Source organism: Bombina bombina, chromosome 5 (genome assembly GCF_027579735.1).
Source record: "Bombina bombina isolate aBomBom1 chromosome 5, aBomBom1.pri, whole genome shotgun sequence".
Classification (NCBI taxonomy): Eukaryota; Metazoa; Chordata; class Amphibia; order Anura; family Bombinatoridae; genus Bombina; species Bombina bombina.
Window position 1 is genome coordinate 1059473368 of NC_069503.1, and position 15256 is coordinate 1059488623.

At 40.7% G+C, this 15256-nt stretch overlaps 1 protein-coding gene across 1 annotated transcript in view; it reads left to right on the forward strand.

Annotated features, from left to right (window-relative positions):
• TBC1D31 (TBC1 domain family member 31) overlaps positions 1 to 15256 on the forward strand; it is a 224618-nt gene that overhangs the window by 201766 nt on the left and 7596 nt on the right. Inside the window, exons 10-11 of the mRNA XM_053715936.1 lie at positions 6076 to 6226; positions 7849 to 7971. Coding sequence (XP_053571911.1) covers positions 6076 to 6226; positions 7849 to 7971 — 274 coding nt within the window. The remainder of the gene's footprint in view (positions 1 to 6075; positions 6227 to 7848; positions 7972 to 15256) is intronic.

Genomic DNA, 15256 nt, shown 5'->3' on the forward strand with positions numbered 1-15256 from the left:
CATGGTCAGCTGACGTGACTTCTAAATCTAAATTGCTTAATATTCCTTTCAAAGGGCAGACCTTGTTCGGGCCCGGCTGGAAAGAAATTATTGCTGACATTACTGGGGGTAAGGGTCATACTCTTCCTCAGGACAAGGCCAAATCAAAGGCCAAACAGTCTAATTTTCGTGCCTTTCGTAACTTCAAGGCAGGAGCAGCATCAACTTCCTCCGCTCCAAAACAGGAAGGAACTGTTGCTCGTTACAGACAGGGCTGGAAAGCTAACCAGTCCTGGAACAAGGGCAAGCAGGCCAGAAAACCTGCTTCTGCCCCTAAGACAGCATGAAGAGAGGGCCCCCTATCCGGAAACGGATCTAGTGGGGGGCAGACTATCTCTCTTCGCCCAGGCTTGGGCAAGAGATGTCCAGGATCCCTGGGCGTTGGAGATCATATCTCAGGGATACCTTCTGGACTTCAAAGCTTCTCCTCCACAAGGGAGATTTCATCTTTCAAGGTTATCAGCAAACCAAATAAAGAAAGAGGCGTTTCTACGCTGTGTACAAGACCTCTTATTAATGGGGGTGATCCACCCAGTTCCGCGGACGGAACAAGGGCAAGGATTTTACTCAAATCGGTTTGTGGTCCCCAAGAAAGAGGGAACCTTCAGACCAATCTTGGACCTAAAGATCTTAAACAAATTCCTAGGAGTTCCATCATTCAAAATGGAAACTTTTCGAACCATCCTACCCATGATCCAAGAGGGTCAATACATGACCACAGTGGACTTAAAGGATGCCTACCTTCACATACCGATTCACAAAGATCATTATCGGTACCTAAGATTTGCCTTTCTAGACAGGCATTACCAGTTTGTAGCTCTTCCCTTCGGGTTAGCTACGGCCCCGAGAATCTTTACAAAGGTTCTGGGCTCTCCTGGCGGTACTAAGACCTCGAGGCATAGCGGTGGCTCCGTACCTAGACGACATTCTGATACAAGCGTCAAGTTTTCATATTGCCAAGTCTCACACAGAGATAGTTCTTTCGTTTCTAAGGTCGCATGGGTGGAAGGTGAACGTGGAAAAGAGTTCTCTATTACCACTCACAAGGGTTCCCTTCCTAGGGACTCTTATAGATTCTATAGAGATGAAAAAGCTTCAAAATACTTGCCGTGCCCTTCATTCCATTCCACACCCGTCAGTAGCTCAGTGCATGGAAGTAATCGGCTTAATGGTTGCGGCAATGGACATAGTACCATTTGCGCGCCTGCATCTCAGACCAATGCAATTGTGCATGCTCAGTCAGTGGAATGGGGATTACTCAGATTTGTCCCCTCTACTAAATCTGGATCAAGAGACCAGAGATTCTCTTCTATGGTGGCTTTCTCGGCCCCATCTGTCCAAGGGGATGACCTTTCGCAGGCCAGATTGGACGATTGTAACAACAGACGCCAGCCCTTCTAGGTTGGGGCGCAGTCTGGAATTCCCTGAAGGCTCAGGGATCATGGACTCAGGAGGAGAAACTCCTCCCAATAAATATTCTGGAGTTAAGAGCAATATTCAATGCTCTTCTAGCTTGGCCTCAGTTAGCAACTCTGAGGTTCATCAGATTTCAGTCGGACAACATCACGACTGTGGCTTACATCAACCATCAAGGGGGAACCAGGAGTTCCCTAGCGATGTTGGAAGTCTCAAAGATAATTCGCTGGGCAGAGTCTCACTCTTGCCACCTGTCAGCGATCTACATCCCAGGCGTGGAGAACTGGGAGGCGGATTTTCTAAGTCGCCAGACTTTTCATCCGGGGGAGTGGGAACTTCATCCGGAGGTCTTCGCTCAACTGATTCATCGTTGGGGCAAACCAGATCTGGATCTCATGGCGTCTCGCCAGAACGCCAAGTTTCCTTGTTACGGATCCAGATCCAGGGACCCGGGAGCGGCGCTGATAGATGCTCTGACAGCCCCTTGGGTCTTCAACATGGCTTATGTGTTTCCACCATTCCCGATGCTGCCTCGACTGATTGCCAAGATCAAACAGGAGAGAGCATCGGTGATTTTGGTAGCGCCTGCGTGGCCACGCAGGACCTGGTATGCAGACCTAGTGGACATGTCGTCCTGTCCACCATGGTCTCTGCCTCTGAGGCAGGACCTTCTAATTCAGGGTCCTTTCAACCATCCAAATCTAATTTCTCTGAGACTGACTGCATGGAGATTGAACGCTTGATTCTATCAAAGCGTGGCTTCTCAGAGTCGGTTATTGATACTTTAATACAGGCTCGGAAACCTGTTACCAGAAAAATTTACCATAAGATATGGCGTAAATATTTATATTGGTGCGAATCCAAGAGTTACTCATGGAGTAAGGTTAGGATTCCTAGGATATTGTCTTTTCTACAAGAGGGTTTAGAAAAGGGCTTATCTGCTAGTTCGTTAAAGGGACAGATTTCGGCTCTGTCTATTCTTCTACACAAACGTCTGGCAGAAGTTCCAGATGTTCAGGCTTTTTGTCAGGCTTTGGCTAGGATTAAGCCTGTGTTTAAGACTGTTGCTCCGCCGTGGAGCTTAAACTTAGTTCTTAACGTTTTGCAAGGTGTTCCATTTGAACCCCTTCATTCCATTGATATCAAGCTGTTATCTTGGAAAGTTCTGCCTTACATTGTGATTCTCCTTATCTAATTTTTCATTCAGACAAGGTAGTTCTGCGTACTAAACCTGGGTTCTTACCTAAGGTAGTTTCTAACAGGAATATCAATCAAGAGATTGTTGTTCCATCTTTGTGTACTAACCCTTCTTCAAAGAAGGAACGACTTTTGCATAATCTGGACGTAGTCCGTGCCCTGAAGTTCTATTTGTAGGCAACTAAGGATTTTCGTCAAACTTCTTCTCTGTTTGTCGTTTACTCTGGACAGAGGAGAGGTCAAAAAGCTTTGGCTACCTCTCTCTCCTTTTGGCTTCGTAGCATCATACGTTTAGCCTATGAGACTGCTGGACAGCAGCCTCCTGAAAGAATTACAGCTCATTCCACTAGAGCTGTGGCTTCCACCTGGGCCTTTAAGAATGAGGCCTCTGTTGAACAGATTTGCAAGGCTGCAACTTGGTCTTCACTTCACACTTTTTCGAAATTTTACAAATTTGACACTTTTGCTTCTTCGGAGGCTATTTTTGGGAGAAAGGTTCTTCAGGCAGTGGTTCCTTCTGTTTAAAGTTCCTGCCTTGTCCCTCCCATCATCCGTGTACTTTTTGCTTTGGTATTGGTATCCCATAAGTAATGGATGACCCGTGGACTGACTACACTTAACAAGAGAAAACATAATTTATGCTTACCTGATAAATTTATTTCTCTTGTAGTGTAGTCAGTCCACGGCCCGCCCTGTCTTTAAGGCAGGTTTAAATTTTAATTAAACTCCAGTCACCACTGCACCCTATGGTTTCTCCTTTCTCGTCTTGTTTCGGTCGAATGACTGGATATGACATGTGAGGGGAGGAGCTATATAGCAGCTCTGCTTGGGTGATCCTCTTCCAACTTCCTGTTGGGAAGGAGATATAATCCCATAAGTAATGGATGACCCGTGGACTGACTACACTACAAGAGAAATAAATTTATCAGGTAAGCATAAATTATGTTTTTTCATTCGGTTTCTTCCTAAGGTTGTTTCGACTAAGAATATGAATCAGGAAATTGTTGTTCCTTCCTTGTGTCCTAATCCTTCTTCTAAGAAGGGGGTGACTTTTACATAATTTGGATGTGGTCCATGCCTTGAAGTTTTTTTACAGGCAACTAAGGATTTTCGTCAATCTTCTTCCCTGTTTGTTGTGTTTCTGGGAAGCGTAGGGGTCAGAAAGCTACGGCTACCTCTCTTTCTTTTTGGCTGAAGAGTATCATCCGTTTTGCATATGAGACTGCTGGCCAGCAGCCTCCTGAACAATTTACGGCTCATTCCACTAGGGCAGTGGCTTCCTCATGGGCAGTCAAAAAATGACGCTTCTGTTGAACAGATTTGCAAAGCGGCAACTTGGTCTTCTCTTCACTCTTTTTCAAGCATTGGTGCCTTCCGTTTAGGTTCCCTGTCTTGTCCCTCCCTTTCATCCGTGTCCTATAGCTTTGGTATTGTATCCCATAAGTAAGGATGAAATCCGTGGACTCATATCTTGTAAAAGAAAAGGGAATTTTATGCTTACCTGATACATTTGTTTCTTTTACGATACAATGAGTCCACGGCCCACCCTGTTTTTATGAGACAGGTCTTTATTTTTGTTAAACTTCAGTCACCTCTGCACCTTGACTTTTCCTTTCTCTTCCTAACTTCGGTTGAATGACTGGAGTGGGAGGGAAGGGAGGAGCTATATATACAGCTCTGCTGTGGTGCTCTTTGCCTCCTCCTGCTGACCAGGAAGCGATATCCCATAAGTCAGGATGAAATCCGTGGACTCATTGTATCGTAAAAGAAACAAATTTATCAGGTAAGCATAAATTTCCCTTTTTCTGATTTTTCATCATGATAAGGCGGTTTTGCGGACTTAATTTCATTTTTTACCTAAGGTTGTGAATTCTAACAACATTAGTAGAGAAATTGTTGTCCCTTCCTTGTGTCCTAATCCTAAGAATTCTTTGGAAATATCCTTACATTCTTTGGATGTGGTAAGAGCTTTGAAATATTATGTTGAAGCTACTAAAGATTTCAGGAAGACTTCTAGTCTATTTGTTATACTTTCTGGTCCTAGGAAAGGTCAGAAGGCCTCTGCTATTTCCTTGGCCTCTTGGTTAAAGCTTTTGATTCATCAAGCTTATTTGGAATTGGGTCAAGCCCCGCCTCAGAGAATTACAGCTCATTCTACTAGATCAGTCTCCACTTCGTGGGCTTTTAAGAATGAAGCTTCAGTTGATCAGATTTGCAAAGCAGCAACTTGGTCCTCTTTGCATACATCTACTAAATTCTACCGTTTTGATGTATTTGCTTCTTCAGAAGCAGTTTTTGGTAGAAAAGTTCTTCAGGCAGCTGTTTCAGTTTGATTCTTCTGCTGATGTTTTAAGTTTTTCTTGTCATTAAAAGAATAAACTTATAATTTGGGTTGTGGATTATTTTTTCAGCGGAAAATGGCTGTTTTTTATTTTATCCCTTCCTCACTATAGTGACTCTTGCGTGGAGTTCCACATCTTGGGTATTTATATCCCATACGTCACTAGCTCATGGACTCTTGCCAATTACATGAAAGAAAACATAATTTATGTAAGAACTTACCTGATAAATTCATTTCTTTCATATTGGCAAGAGTCCATGAGACCCACCCTTTTTATGGTGGGTATGATTTTTTGTATAAAGCACAATTATTTCCAAATTCCTTTGTTGATGCTTTTTACTCCTTTCTTTATCACCCCACTACTTGGCTATTCGTTAAACTGAATTGTGGGTGTGGTGAGGGGTGTATTTATAGGCAATTTGAGGTTTGGGAGGATTGTATATCCCATACGTCACTAGCTCATGGACTCTTGCCAATATGAAAGAAATTAATTTATCAGGTAAGTTCTTACATAAATTGTGTTTTTTAAAACAATATTTTATTTAAGCCCTTTACGCCCTTAGGACATTCCAACGTCCTTACAGAGCTGGGATTTAATGCCCTTTATATGGCATGGAACCTCCTACCTTTATGGGTTCCTGCAGCTTCCTAATTTTGTTTAATGGTAAACTGGACTGGGGGCGTGCCTAGCACTGTAGGCAGTCCCTCATGATCCAATCCCGACCTTGAAATCACGTGATTGCATCAAGGATTGCGTGATTTCATTTTTCAAGCCAGTGTTTAACATTGGAACAAAGTTACGATTTGAACACCAATTATAAAGTTGTTGTTTTTTCTGTTTGCCATTACAAATATAAAAAGTTACATAAATAAGGCAAACACAACAAATTTACCTATATATATATATATATATATATATATATATATATATATATATATATATATATATATATATATATATATATATATATATATATATATATATATATATACAGTATAGTTATTTTTTTTATTATAATTTTTTAGGGCAGTAAACATTAGGTTGCCTTATGTGTATCTAACACATTCATTCTATTTATTAGTGGGCAGAGGTTTCTGCAAGAAGAACTCAACTGGAAGCTGAACGACTAGAAATGTCTGCGTTGGAAACACGAAGAAAGCCGTTATTGCAAGCTAGATTAACTCCGGACATGGAAATGGACATCATACAAGATGAGGGAAATGAATATTTTGGTTTGTAGTAGTTTATATACTCATAAAGGCAGGGGAAATGAAATGCAGAAATCTATAGAGCCTAAATGGCTTCTTTGTGAAACCATGCTCAAACTAGTGGCCCTGCATATCTACTGTATATGTCTAGCCTCAGGGTTAAATACATAATCAAATCTCCATTTGGGAGCTTCAGAGCACTGTGGGTCCCAAGCAACACTTTAATTATGTGTTTAACCCTTTTGCTATGGTTAAAGAGCATATTGTTGGTGGGTCGGTAGTGTTTAAATGACATTACAGCATTTTTTATATATATATATATATATATATATATATATATATATATATATTTTTTTTTTTTTTTTCACTATAATGTACCTTTAAGGAAAATAAAACAACAAATTATATTTTTCCTGCTTTTGCTGTCATATACATCTGGAGTCCTTGTTCCACTTACTCTATAGATACTTAAAGATATGAAAAGTCCATCTGCAGTTGATGTCTGTATACTTGCTTTAGACCTTTTCCTGATAAAATCCCCCAGTTAAGCCCCATGTACCTGTATCTGCCTTGCTGGCAAGCACATCCAATCAGAGGCTGTGCAGGGAATTTTTACATTTCTGATTTTGTGTTGTTTTAAAGGGACAGTAAAGCCAAAATCTTTCCAATTTGCTTTGTTTTCTTGGTATCCTTTTGTTGAAGAGTTAAACTGCCCATGTTCATGATCGTGCATGTGTCTTAAGCACCTGGTGGCAGTAGAGTTACAACGTTTGTAGCAGTGATATCTTTTGTATACGCCTTTGACCCTACCTAACTTTACTCTAGAGCAAAGCACATTAGATAACAGAAGTAAATTAGAAAGATTTTTTTTTTTTTTTTTTTTAAATTGCATGCTTTTTCTAAATCAGTAATGGCAAACCTTTTGTTTAAAAACTACATTTCCCATGATGCTTAGGCACTCTGAAGTCTAGTCGAGCATCGAAATGTAGTTCTGAAACATTTGGAGTGCTATAGTTCGCCATCACTGTTCTAAATCATGAAAGTTTAATTTGGACTTATCTCATGGGCACCGCAAACCACCTCTGGGAACCTAACCATGGGCCGTCCCCCCCCCCCCCCCCCCACAATGTGCTTTTAAAGGTTTTCAGACAGAATGCGTGTGAGACAGATAATAATCTGACAGTCAAATGTCTGTCGTATAACATTCCGGTCTGTCCAAGAACCTTTAAAAGCACGTTGTGGGGGGTAGGACCCATGGTTTGATTCCCAAAGGCTCTGATTAGAACAGAACTCTCTGGAGTGTATCTGCCCTCGGCCATTATTGCATGATCTGATGGGTATGTGTCTCCGTTAGGTGACCGGATGCACAACCAATCGAATAATGGATTAAATTTGTCACTAGCGCCTAGTCTTAAAAGGCCAATATTTCAGTGTCCTATTATTAGACCTTGTCCATAAAGTGATTAATTTAATACTTTGTTTTAATGATTGAAATATGTTGCACTATATTATAGCTTTCTAGAACACACATCATGCAAATATATATAATTAATATGCTAAGACTTAAATATATATTTTTTTGCATTAAAAAGAAAAATAAACATTTTTGTCTCTGAACTAATTATCTGATTATTATATTTATGCAGAAAGACTTCGTGATCTAAAACTTGGTGTAACAGAAAAAAATTCCAGGCAATGTGACAAGGATGTTCCGGACAAGCCTGTAAACCCTTGCTTAAATGATGTGTCTTCTGAAACCTCCACTCATTGTAAGACATTTGCTCTAGCGAAATAGAAGGAAAATACAATCATTTCTTTTTTTTTTCAGTCTTTAATAATGTAAAAAAATTAAAATGTGATCAAACAAACACAGTGCACAGAATATAATTTGCTATTAGGGGAATTAAATTCTGGATGTTAAATCCTTAGGCAGACAACTTGACCACTACTCTATCGGTTCCCACTGATGTTTTTAAATGTATTTAAAAGTGATACACTCTATGTAAGTGATACAACAAAGCAAATAAAGAATGTGATCCAACAAGCACAGTGCATAGATAGAAATGCAAAAAATATACTTAAATTATAATTCACCACAAATGAAAACAGATGTAGAAAGTCCACTTTATTTTCTTGAATTCTTCTGATATACTAATGTCTTAGGGTGGTTTCCTCAAAAAGATAGAAACATAGACCCAATGAACGGTACTCATATGGGGGAGAGCTTCTATAGCTCTAAGTTATAGATGTTATTTAAAATCCCACTGGCATAGGCCGGAACATGTATTCCAAGGATTTATTACAAAAAAATGAATGTGTATAAAACATATAAAATACAAATTTCTCTTGTTAAGTGTATCCAGTCCACGGATCATCCATTACTTATGGAATATATTCTCCTTCCCAACAGGAAATTGCAAGAATCCACCCACAGCAAAGCTGCTATATAGCTCCTCCCCTAACTGCCATATTCAGTCATTCTCTTGCAAGCCTCAACATAGATAGGAGGTTGTGAGAGTCTGTGGTGATTTATACTTAGTTATTCTTCAATCAAAAGTTTGTTATTTTTAAATGGCACCGGAGTGTGCTGTTTTTCTCAGGCAGTATTTGGAAGAAGAATCTGCCTGCGTTTTTCTATGATCTTAGCAGACGTAACTAAGATCCATTTGCTGTTCTCACACATTCTGAGGAGTGAGGTACTTCAGAGGGGGAATGGCGTGCAGGTTTTCCTGCAGAAAAGGTATGTGCAGTAAGATATTTTTCTAGGAATGGAATTGACTAAGAAAATACTGCTGATACCGAAGTAATGTAAGTAAAGCCTTAAATGCAGCGATAGCGACTGGTATCAGGCTTATTAATAGAGATACATACTCTTATAAAAATGTGTTTTAAAACGTTTGCTGGCATGTTTAATCGTTTTTTAACGTACATTGGTGATAACACTGTAATGTTGGTATAGCCTTAAATGCAGTAAAAGCGACTGGTATCAGGCTTATTAATAGAGATACATACTCTTGTAAAAATGTGTTTTAAAACGTTTGCTGGCATGTTTAATCATTTTTTAACATATGTTTGGTGATAAAACTTATTGGGGCCTAAGTTTTTTCCACATGGCTGGCTTAAATTTTGCATAGAAACAGTTAACTGAAGCTTCCCACTGTTGTAATATGAGTGGGAGGGGCCTAATTTAGCGCTTTTTTGCGCAGTTAAAATTACAAAATGAATCATCCAGATTCCCTCAGCAGTCCCATGAATACTACAGGACATTTCTAAAGGGCTAAAAAGACTTCCAAAATCGTTTATAGGGAAGGTAATCCACAGCTCTGCTGTGGCAGTTTTGTTGTGTCTGTTTTTAAAAACGTCTGTCGGTTTTTTTTATCTGTTTTTTGCATTAAGGGGTTAATCATCCATTGGCAAGTGGGTGCAATGCTCTGTTACCTTATTACATGTACTGTAAAAATTTCGTTTGTTTTACTGCCTTTTTTCACTGTTTTTCAAATTTTGACAAAATTTGTTTCTCTTAAAGGCACAGTAACGTTTTATATATTTGCTTGTTAACTTGATTTAAAGTATTTTCCAAGCTTACTAGTCTCATTATTAGTCTGTTTTAACATGTCTGACATAGAGGAAGCTCTGTGTTCATTATGTTTTAAAGCCATGGTGGAACCCCATCTTAGAATGTGTACCAGATGTACTGATTTCATGTTAAACAATAAAGATCATTTTTTGTTTTTAAAAAACATTATCACCAGTGGATTCTGTCGTGGGGGTAGTTATGCCGACTAACTCTCCCCACGTGTCAGACCTTTTGACTCCCGCTTTAGGGACTCACGCTCAAATGGCGCCAAGTACATCAAGGGCACCCATAGCGTTTATTTTACCAGGGGATTCTGTCGAGGGGAAAGTTATGCCGACTAACTCTCCCCACGTGTCAGACCCTTCGACTCCCGCTTCAGGGACTCACGCTCAAATGGCGCCAAGTACATCAAGGGCGCCCATAGCGTTTATTTTACAAGACATGGCAAAGGTGGTGAATAATACTCTGGCAGCAGTATTAGTCAGACTACCTGAAATTAAAGGAAAGCAGATAGCTCTGGGGGTAGATACAGAGCATACAGACGCTTTAAGAACCATGTATGATACTACCTCACAATATGCTTAGTCTGTGGGAGATTTTTTTGACTCAGGGAAGATGATTTAACCTGATTCTGATATCTCTACATTTAAAATTTATGCTTGAGAACCTCCACTTGTCGCTCAGGGAGGCTTTGGCTGCTCTGAATGAATGTGTACAATCGCAGGGCCAGAGAAATTGTGTAGACTGGATAAATAATATGCAGTGCCGGTGTGTACTGATGTTTTTCCAATACCTAAAGAGGTTTGCTTAAAAAAAATAAAATAAAAAAAATAAATAAATAAAAAATAAATAAAAATAAAATAAATTTTAATAAGGAATGGGATAGACCAGGTGTGCCGTTCTCTTCCCCTCCTATTTTTTAGAAGAATGTTTTCTAATAGTTACCGCCACACGGGACTTCTGGCAGACAGTTCCTAAGGTGGAGAGAAGAGTTTCTACTCTAGCTAAGCGTACCACTACCTCTGGCGAGGACAGTTGTGCTTTTTAGATCCAATGGATAAAAAATGTTTATTCAACAGGGTTTTTATCCTGCAGCCCCTTGCATACATTGCTTCTGTCACTGCTGCTGCGGCGTTCTGGGTTGAGTCTCTTGATGAGGCTTTACAGTTAGCGACTCCATTGGATGAATATATTTGACAAGCTTATGCTAGCCAATTCCTTTGTTTTCTGATGCCTTTGTTCATTTGACTAGACTAACGGCTAAGAATTCTGTTATTTACTATACTGGCGCGCAGAGCGCTATGGCTTATATCATGGTCAGCTGTCGTGACTTTAATAAATAAGCTATTTAACTTCCCTTCAAGGGGCAGACCCTATCGGGCCTGGTTTGAAGAAGATTATTGCTTATATCACTGGAGGAAAAGGTCATGCCCTTCCTCAGGATAGGTCCAAATCAAGGGCCAAAAAAGGTCTATTTTTTGCTCAGTCCAAGGCGGTCTGGAGACAATCGGACCTGGAACAAAGATAAGCAGGCCAAGGAGCCTGCTGCTACCTCTAAGGCAGCATGAAGGAACGGACCCCTATCCGGTAACGGATCCTATAGGGGGAAGACTTTCATTCTTCGCCCAGGCGTGGGCAAGAGATGCCCAGGATCCCTAGGCATTGGAATTTATATCCCAGAGATATCTTCTGGATTTCAAGGATTTCCCCCCCAAAAAAGGGGAGATTTTGCCTTTCACAATTATCTGCAAACAAGATAAAGAAGGAGGCATTCTTACATTGTGTACGAGATCCATCCAGTTCCAAGAGAGGAACAGGGACAGAGTTTTTACTCAAATCTGTTTGTGGTTCCCAAGGTGAGGGAACCTTCAGACCTATTTTGGATCTAAAGATCTTAAACAAATTCCTCAGAATTCCGTCATTTCAGATGGAAACTATTCGTACCATCTTAACTATGATCCAGGAGAGTCAATAGAGGACTACAATGGATTTGAAGGATGCTTATCCTCACATTGGGATGCATAAAGATCACCTTCGTTTTTTCAGGTTTGCCTTTCTAGACAGGCATTACCAGTTTGTAGCTCTTTCCTTTGGGATATCTACAGCCCCAAGAATCTTTATGGAGGTTCTGGGGTCGCTTTGGCGGTCCTTAGGCCGCGGGGCATAGAAGTGGCCCCTTATTTAGACGACATCCTGATACAGGCGTCAAACATCCAAATTGCCAAGTCTCATACGGACGTAGTACTGGCATTTCTGAGATCACATGGGTGGAAAGTGAACAAGGATAGAGTTCTCTATCCCCAATCTCAAGGGTTTCTGTAGAAATGAAAATTTACCTGACGGAGTCCAGGTTGTCAAAGTTTCTAAATTTCTGCCGTGTTTTTCATCCCATCCGCGCCCTTCGGTGGCTCAGTACATGAATGAAATCGGCTTAATGGTAGCGGCAAGGGACATAGTACCGTTTGCACGTCTACATTTCAGACCACTGCAACTATGCATGCTCAGTCAGAGGAACGGGGATTACACAGATTTGTTCCCCTGTTTAACCTGGACCAAGAGACCAGAGATTCTCTTCTCTGGTGACTATATCAGGTCCATCTGTCCAAGGGTATGACCTTCCGCAGGTCAGATGGGACAATTGTTACAATAGATGCCAGCCTTTTAGGTTGGGATGCAGTCTGGAACTCCCTGAAGGCTCAGGGATAGTGGACTTAGGAGGAGACCCTTCTTCTAATAAATATTCTGGAACTGGGAGTGATATTCCATGCTCTTCAGACTTGGCCTCAGTTAGCAACTCTGAGGTACATCATACTCAGTCGGACAATATACACGACTGTGGCTTACATCAGCCATCAATGGGGAACAGAAGTTCCCTAGCGATGTTAGAAGTCTTACAATAATTCACTGGACAGAGACTCACTCTTGTCTATCAGCTATCCATATCCCAGGTGTTGAGAACTGGGAGGTGGATTTTCTAAGTCGTCAGACTTTTCTTCCGGGGGAGTGGGATTTCCTCCGGAGGTCAAGACCAAGCAGGAGAGGGCTTTGGTGTTTTTGACAGCGCCTGCGTAGCCACGCAGGACCTGGTATGCAGATCTGGTGGACATGTCATCCTTTCCATCACGGTCTCTGCTTCTGAGACAGGTCCCTCTACCTCAGGGTCCTTTTAACCTTCTAAATAGAATCAATCTGAGATGGACTGCCTGGAGACTGAACGCTTGATGTTATCAAAGCATGGCTTCTCCGAGTCAGCCATTGATACCTTAATACAGACATGAAAGCCTGTCTCTAGGAAAATTGAACATAGATATGGTGTAAATATCTGATTGTTATGAATCCAATGGTTACTCATGGAGTAAAGTCTGGATTCCCAGGATATTATCTTTTCTCCAAGATGTTTTGGAGAAAAGGGTTGTTAGCTAATTCCTTAAATAGGGACAGATTTTTACTCTGTCTATTTTTTTGCACAAGCGTCTGGCAGGTATTCTAGACGTTCAGGCATCTGGTCAGGCTTTGGTTAGATCCAAGCCTGTGTTTAAAACTGTTGCTCCACCATGGAGCTTAAACCTGGTTCTTAAGGTTCTTCAAGAAGTTCCGTTTGAACCTTTTTTGTTCCATAGATATCAATCTTTATCTTGGAAAGTTCCTTTTGGGTAGCTATTTCCTCGACTCGTAGAGTCTCCAAGTTATCTGTGTTACAATGTGATTCTCCTTATCTGGTCCTTCGTACAGATAAGGTAGTCCTGCGTACCAACCTGGGGTTTTTCCTAAGGTGGTATCTATCAAGAACATCACTCAAGAGATAGTTGTTCCATGCTTGTATCCTACTCCTTCCTCAAAGAAGGAACGTCTATTACACAATATTGGACGTGGTTTGTGCTTTAAAGTTTTACTTACAAGCTACTACAGTTTTCATCAAACGTTCACCTTGTTTGTTGTCTATTCTGGACAGAGGAGAGGTCAAAAGACTTCGGCAGCCTCTCTGTCTTTTTGGTTAAAAAGCATAATTAATTTAGCTTATGAGACTGCTGGACAGCAGCCTCCTGAAGGGATTACAGCTCATTCTACTAGAGCTGTGGTTTTCACTTGGGCCTTTTTTAAATGTGGCTTCTGTTGAACAGATTTACAAGATGGAGTCTTGGTCTGCGCTTCATACTTTTTCAAATTTAACAAATTTGATACCTTGCTTCTTCGGAGGCTATTTTTGGGAGAAAGGGTTTCTTACAGGCAGTGGTAACTTCCGTTTAAGTACCTGCCTTGTCCCTCCCATCGTCCGTGTACTTTAGCTTTGGTATTGGTATTCCATAAGTAATGGATGATCCGTGGACTGGATACACTTAACAAGAGAAAACATAATTTATGCTTACCTGATAAATTTATTTCTCTTGTAGTGTATCCAGTCCACGGCCCGCCCTGTCACTTTAAGGCAGGTAATTTTTTCATTTGAACTACAGTCACCACTGCACCCTATGGTTTTTTCCTTTCTCTACATGTTTTCGGTCGAATGACTGAATATGGCAGTTAGGGGAGGAGCTATATAGCAGCTTTGCTGTGGGTGGACTCTTGCAATTTCCTGTTGGGAAGGAGAATATATTCCATAAGTAATGGATGATCCGTGGACTGGATACACTACAAGAGAAATAAATTTATCAGGTAAGCATAAATTATGTTTTTTCAGAGTCGGGCACAGATTTCAAGGGAATGCACTCAGGCAGCGTGTATTAGACCTGTAAACCTCAAAGGGATCTTTTCCTCAGTTTACCTTTAGTCACTACAACACTCTATTTGTAACTGGGCAACATCCCATTCATCTGCTGATACCGCTCCGTTAATAATTATCTTCTCCAGCATACATTTCTCTTGTTAAGTGTATCCAGTCCACGGATCATCCATTACTTATGGGATATATTCTCCTTCCCAACAGGAAGTTGCAAGAGTCCACCCACAGCAAAGCTGCTATATAGCTCCTCCCCTAACTGCCATTCCCAGTCATTCTCTTGCAAGTCTCAACATAGATAGGAGGTCGTGAGAGTCTGTGGTTTTTTATACTTAGTTTATTTCTTCAATCAAAAGTTTGTTATTTTTAAATGGCACCGGAGTGTGCTGTTTATCTCAGGCAGTATTTGGAAGAAGAATCTGCCTGCGTTTTGTCTATGATCTTAGCAGACGTAACTAAGATCCAGTTGCTGTTCTCACACATTCTGAGGAGTAAGGTACTTCAGAGGGGGAATGGCGTGCAGGTTTTCCTGCAAATAAGGTATGTGCAGTAAAATATTTTTCTAAGGAATGGAATTGACTAAGAAAATACTGCTGATACCGAAGTAATGTAAGTACAGCCTTTAAATGCAGTGAAAGCGACTGGTACCAGGCTGATTGATAGAGATATATGCTAAGGTTTGTGCAGTAATATATTTTTCTAAGGAATGGAATTGACTAAGAAAATACTGCTGATACCGAAGTAATGTAAGTAAAGCCTT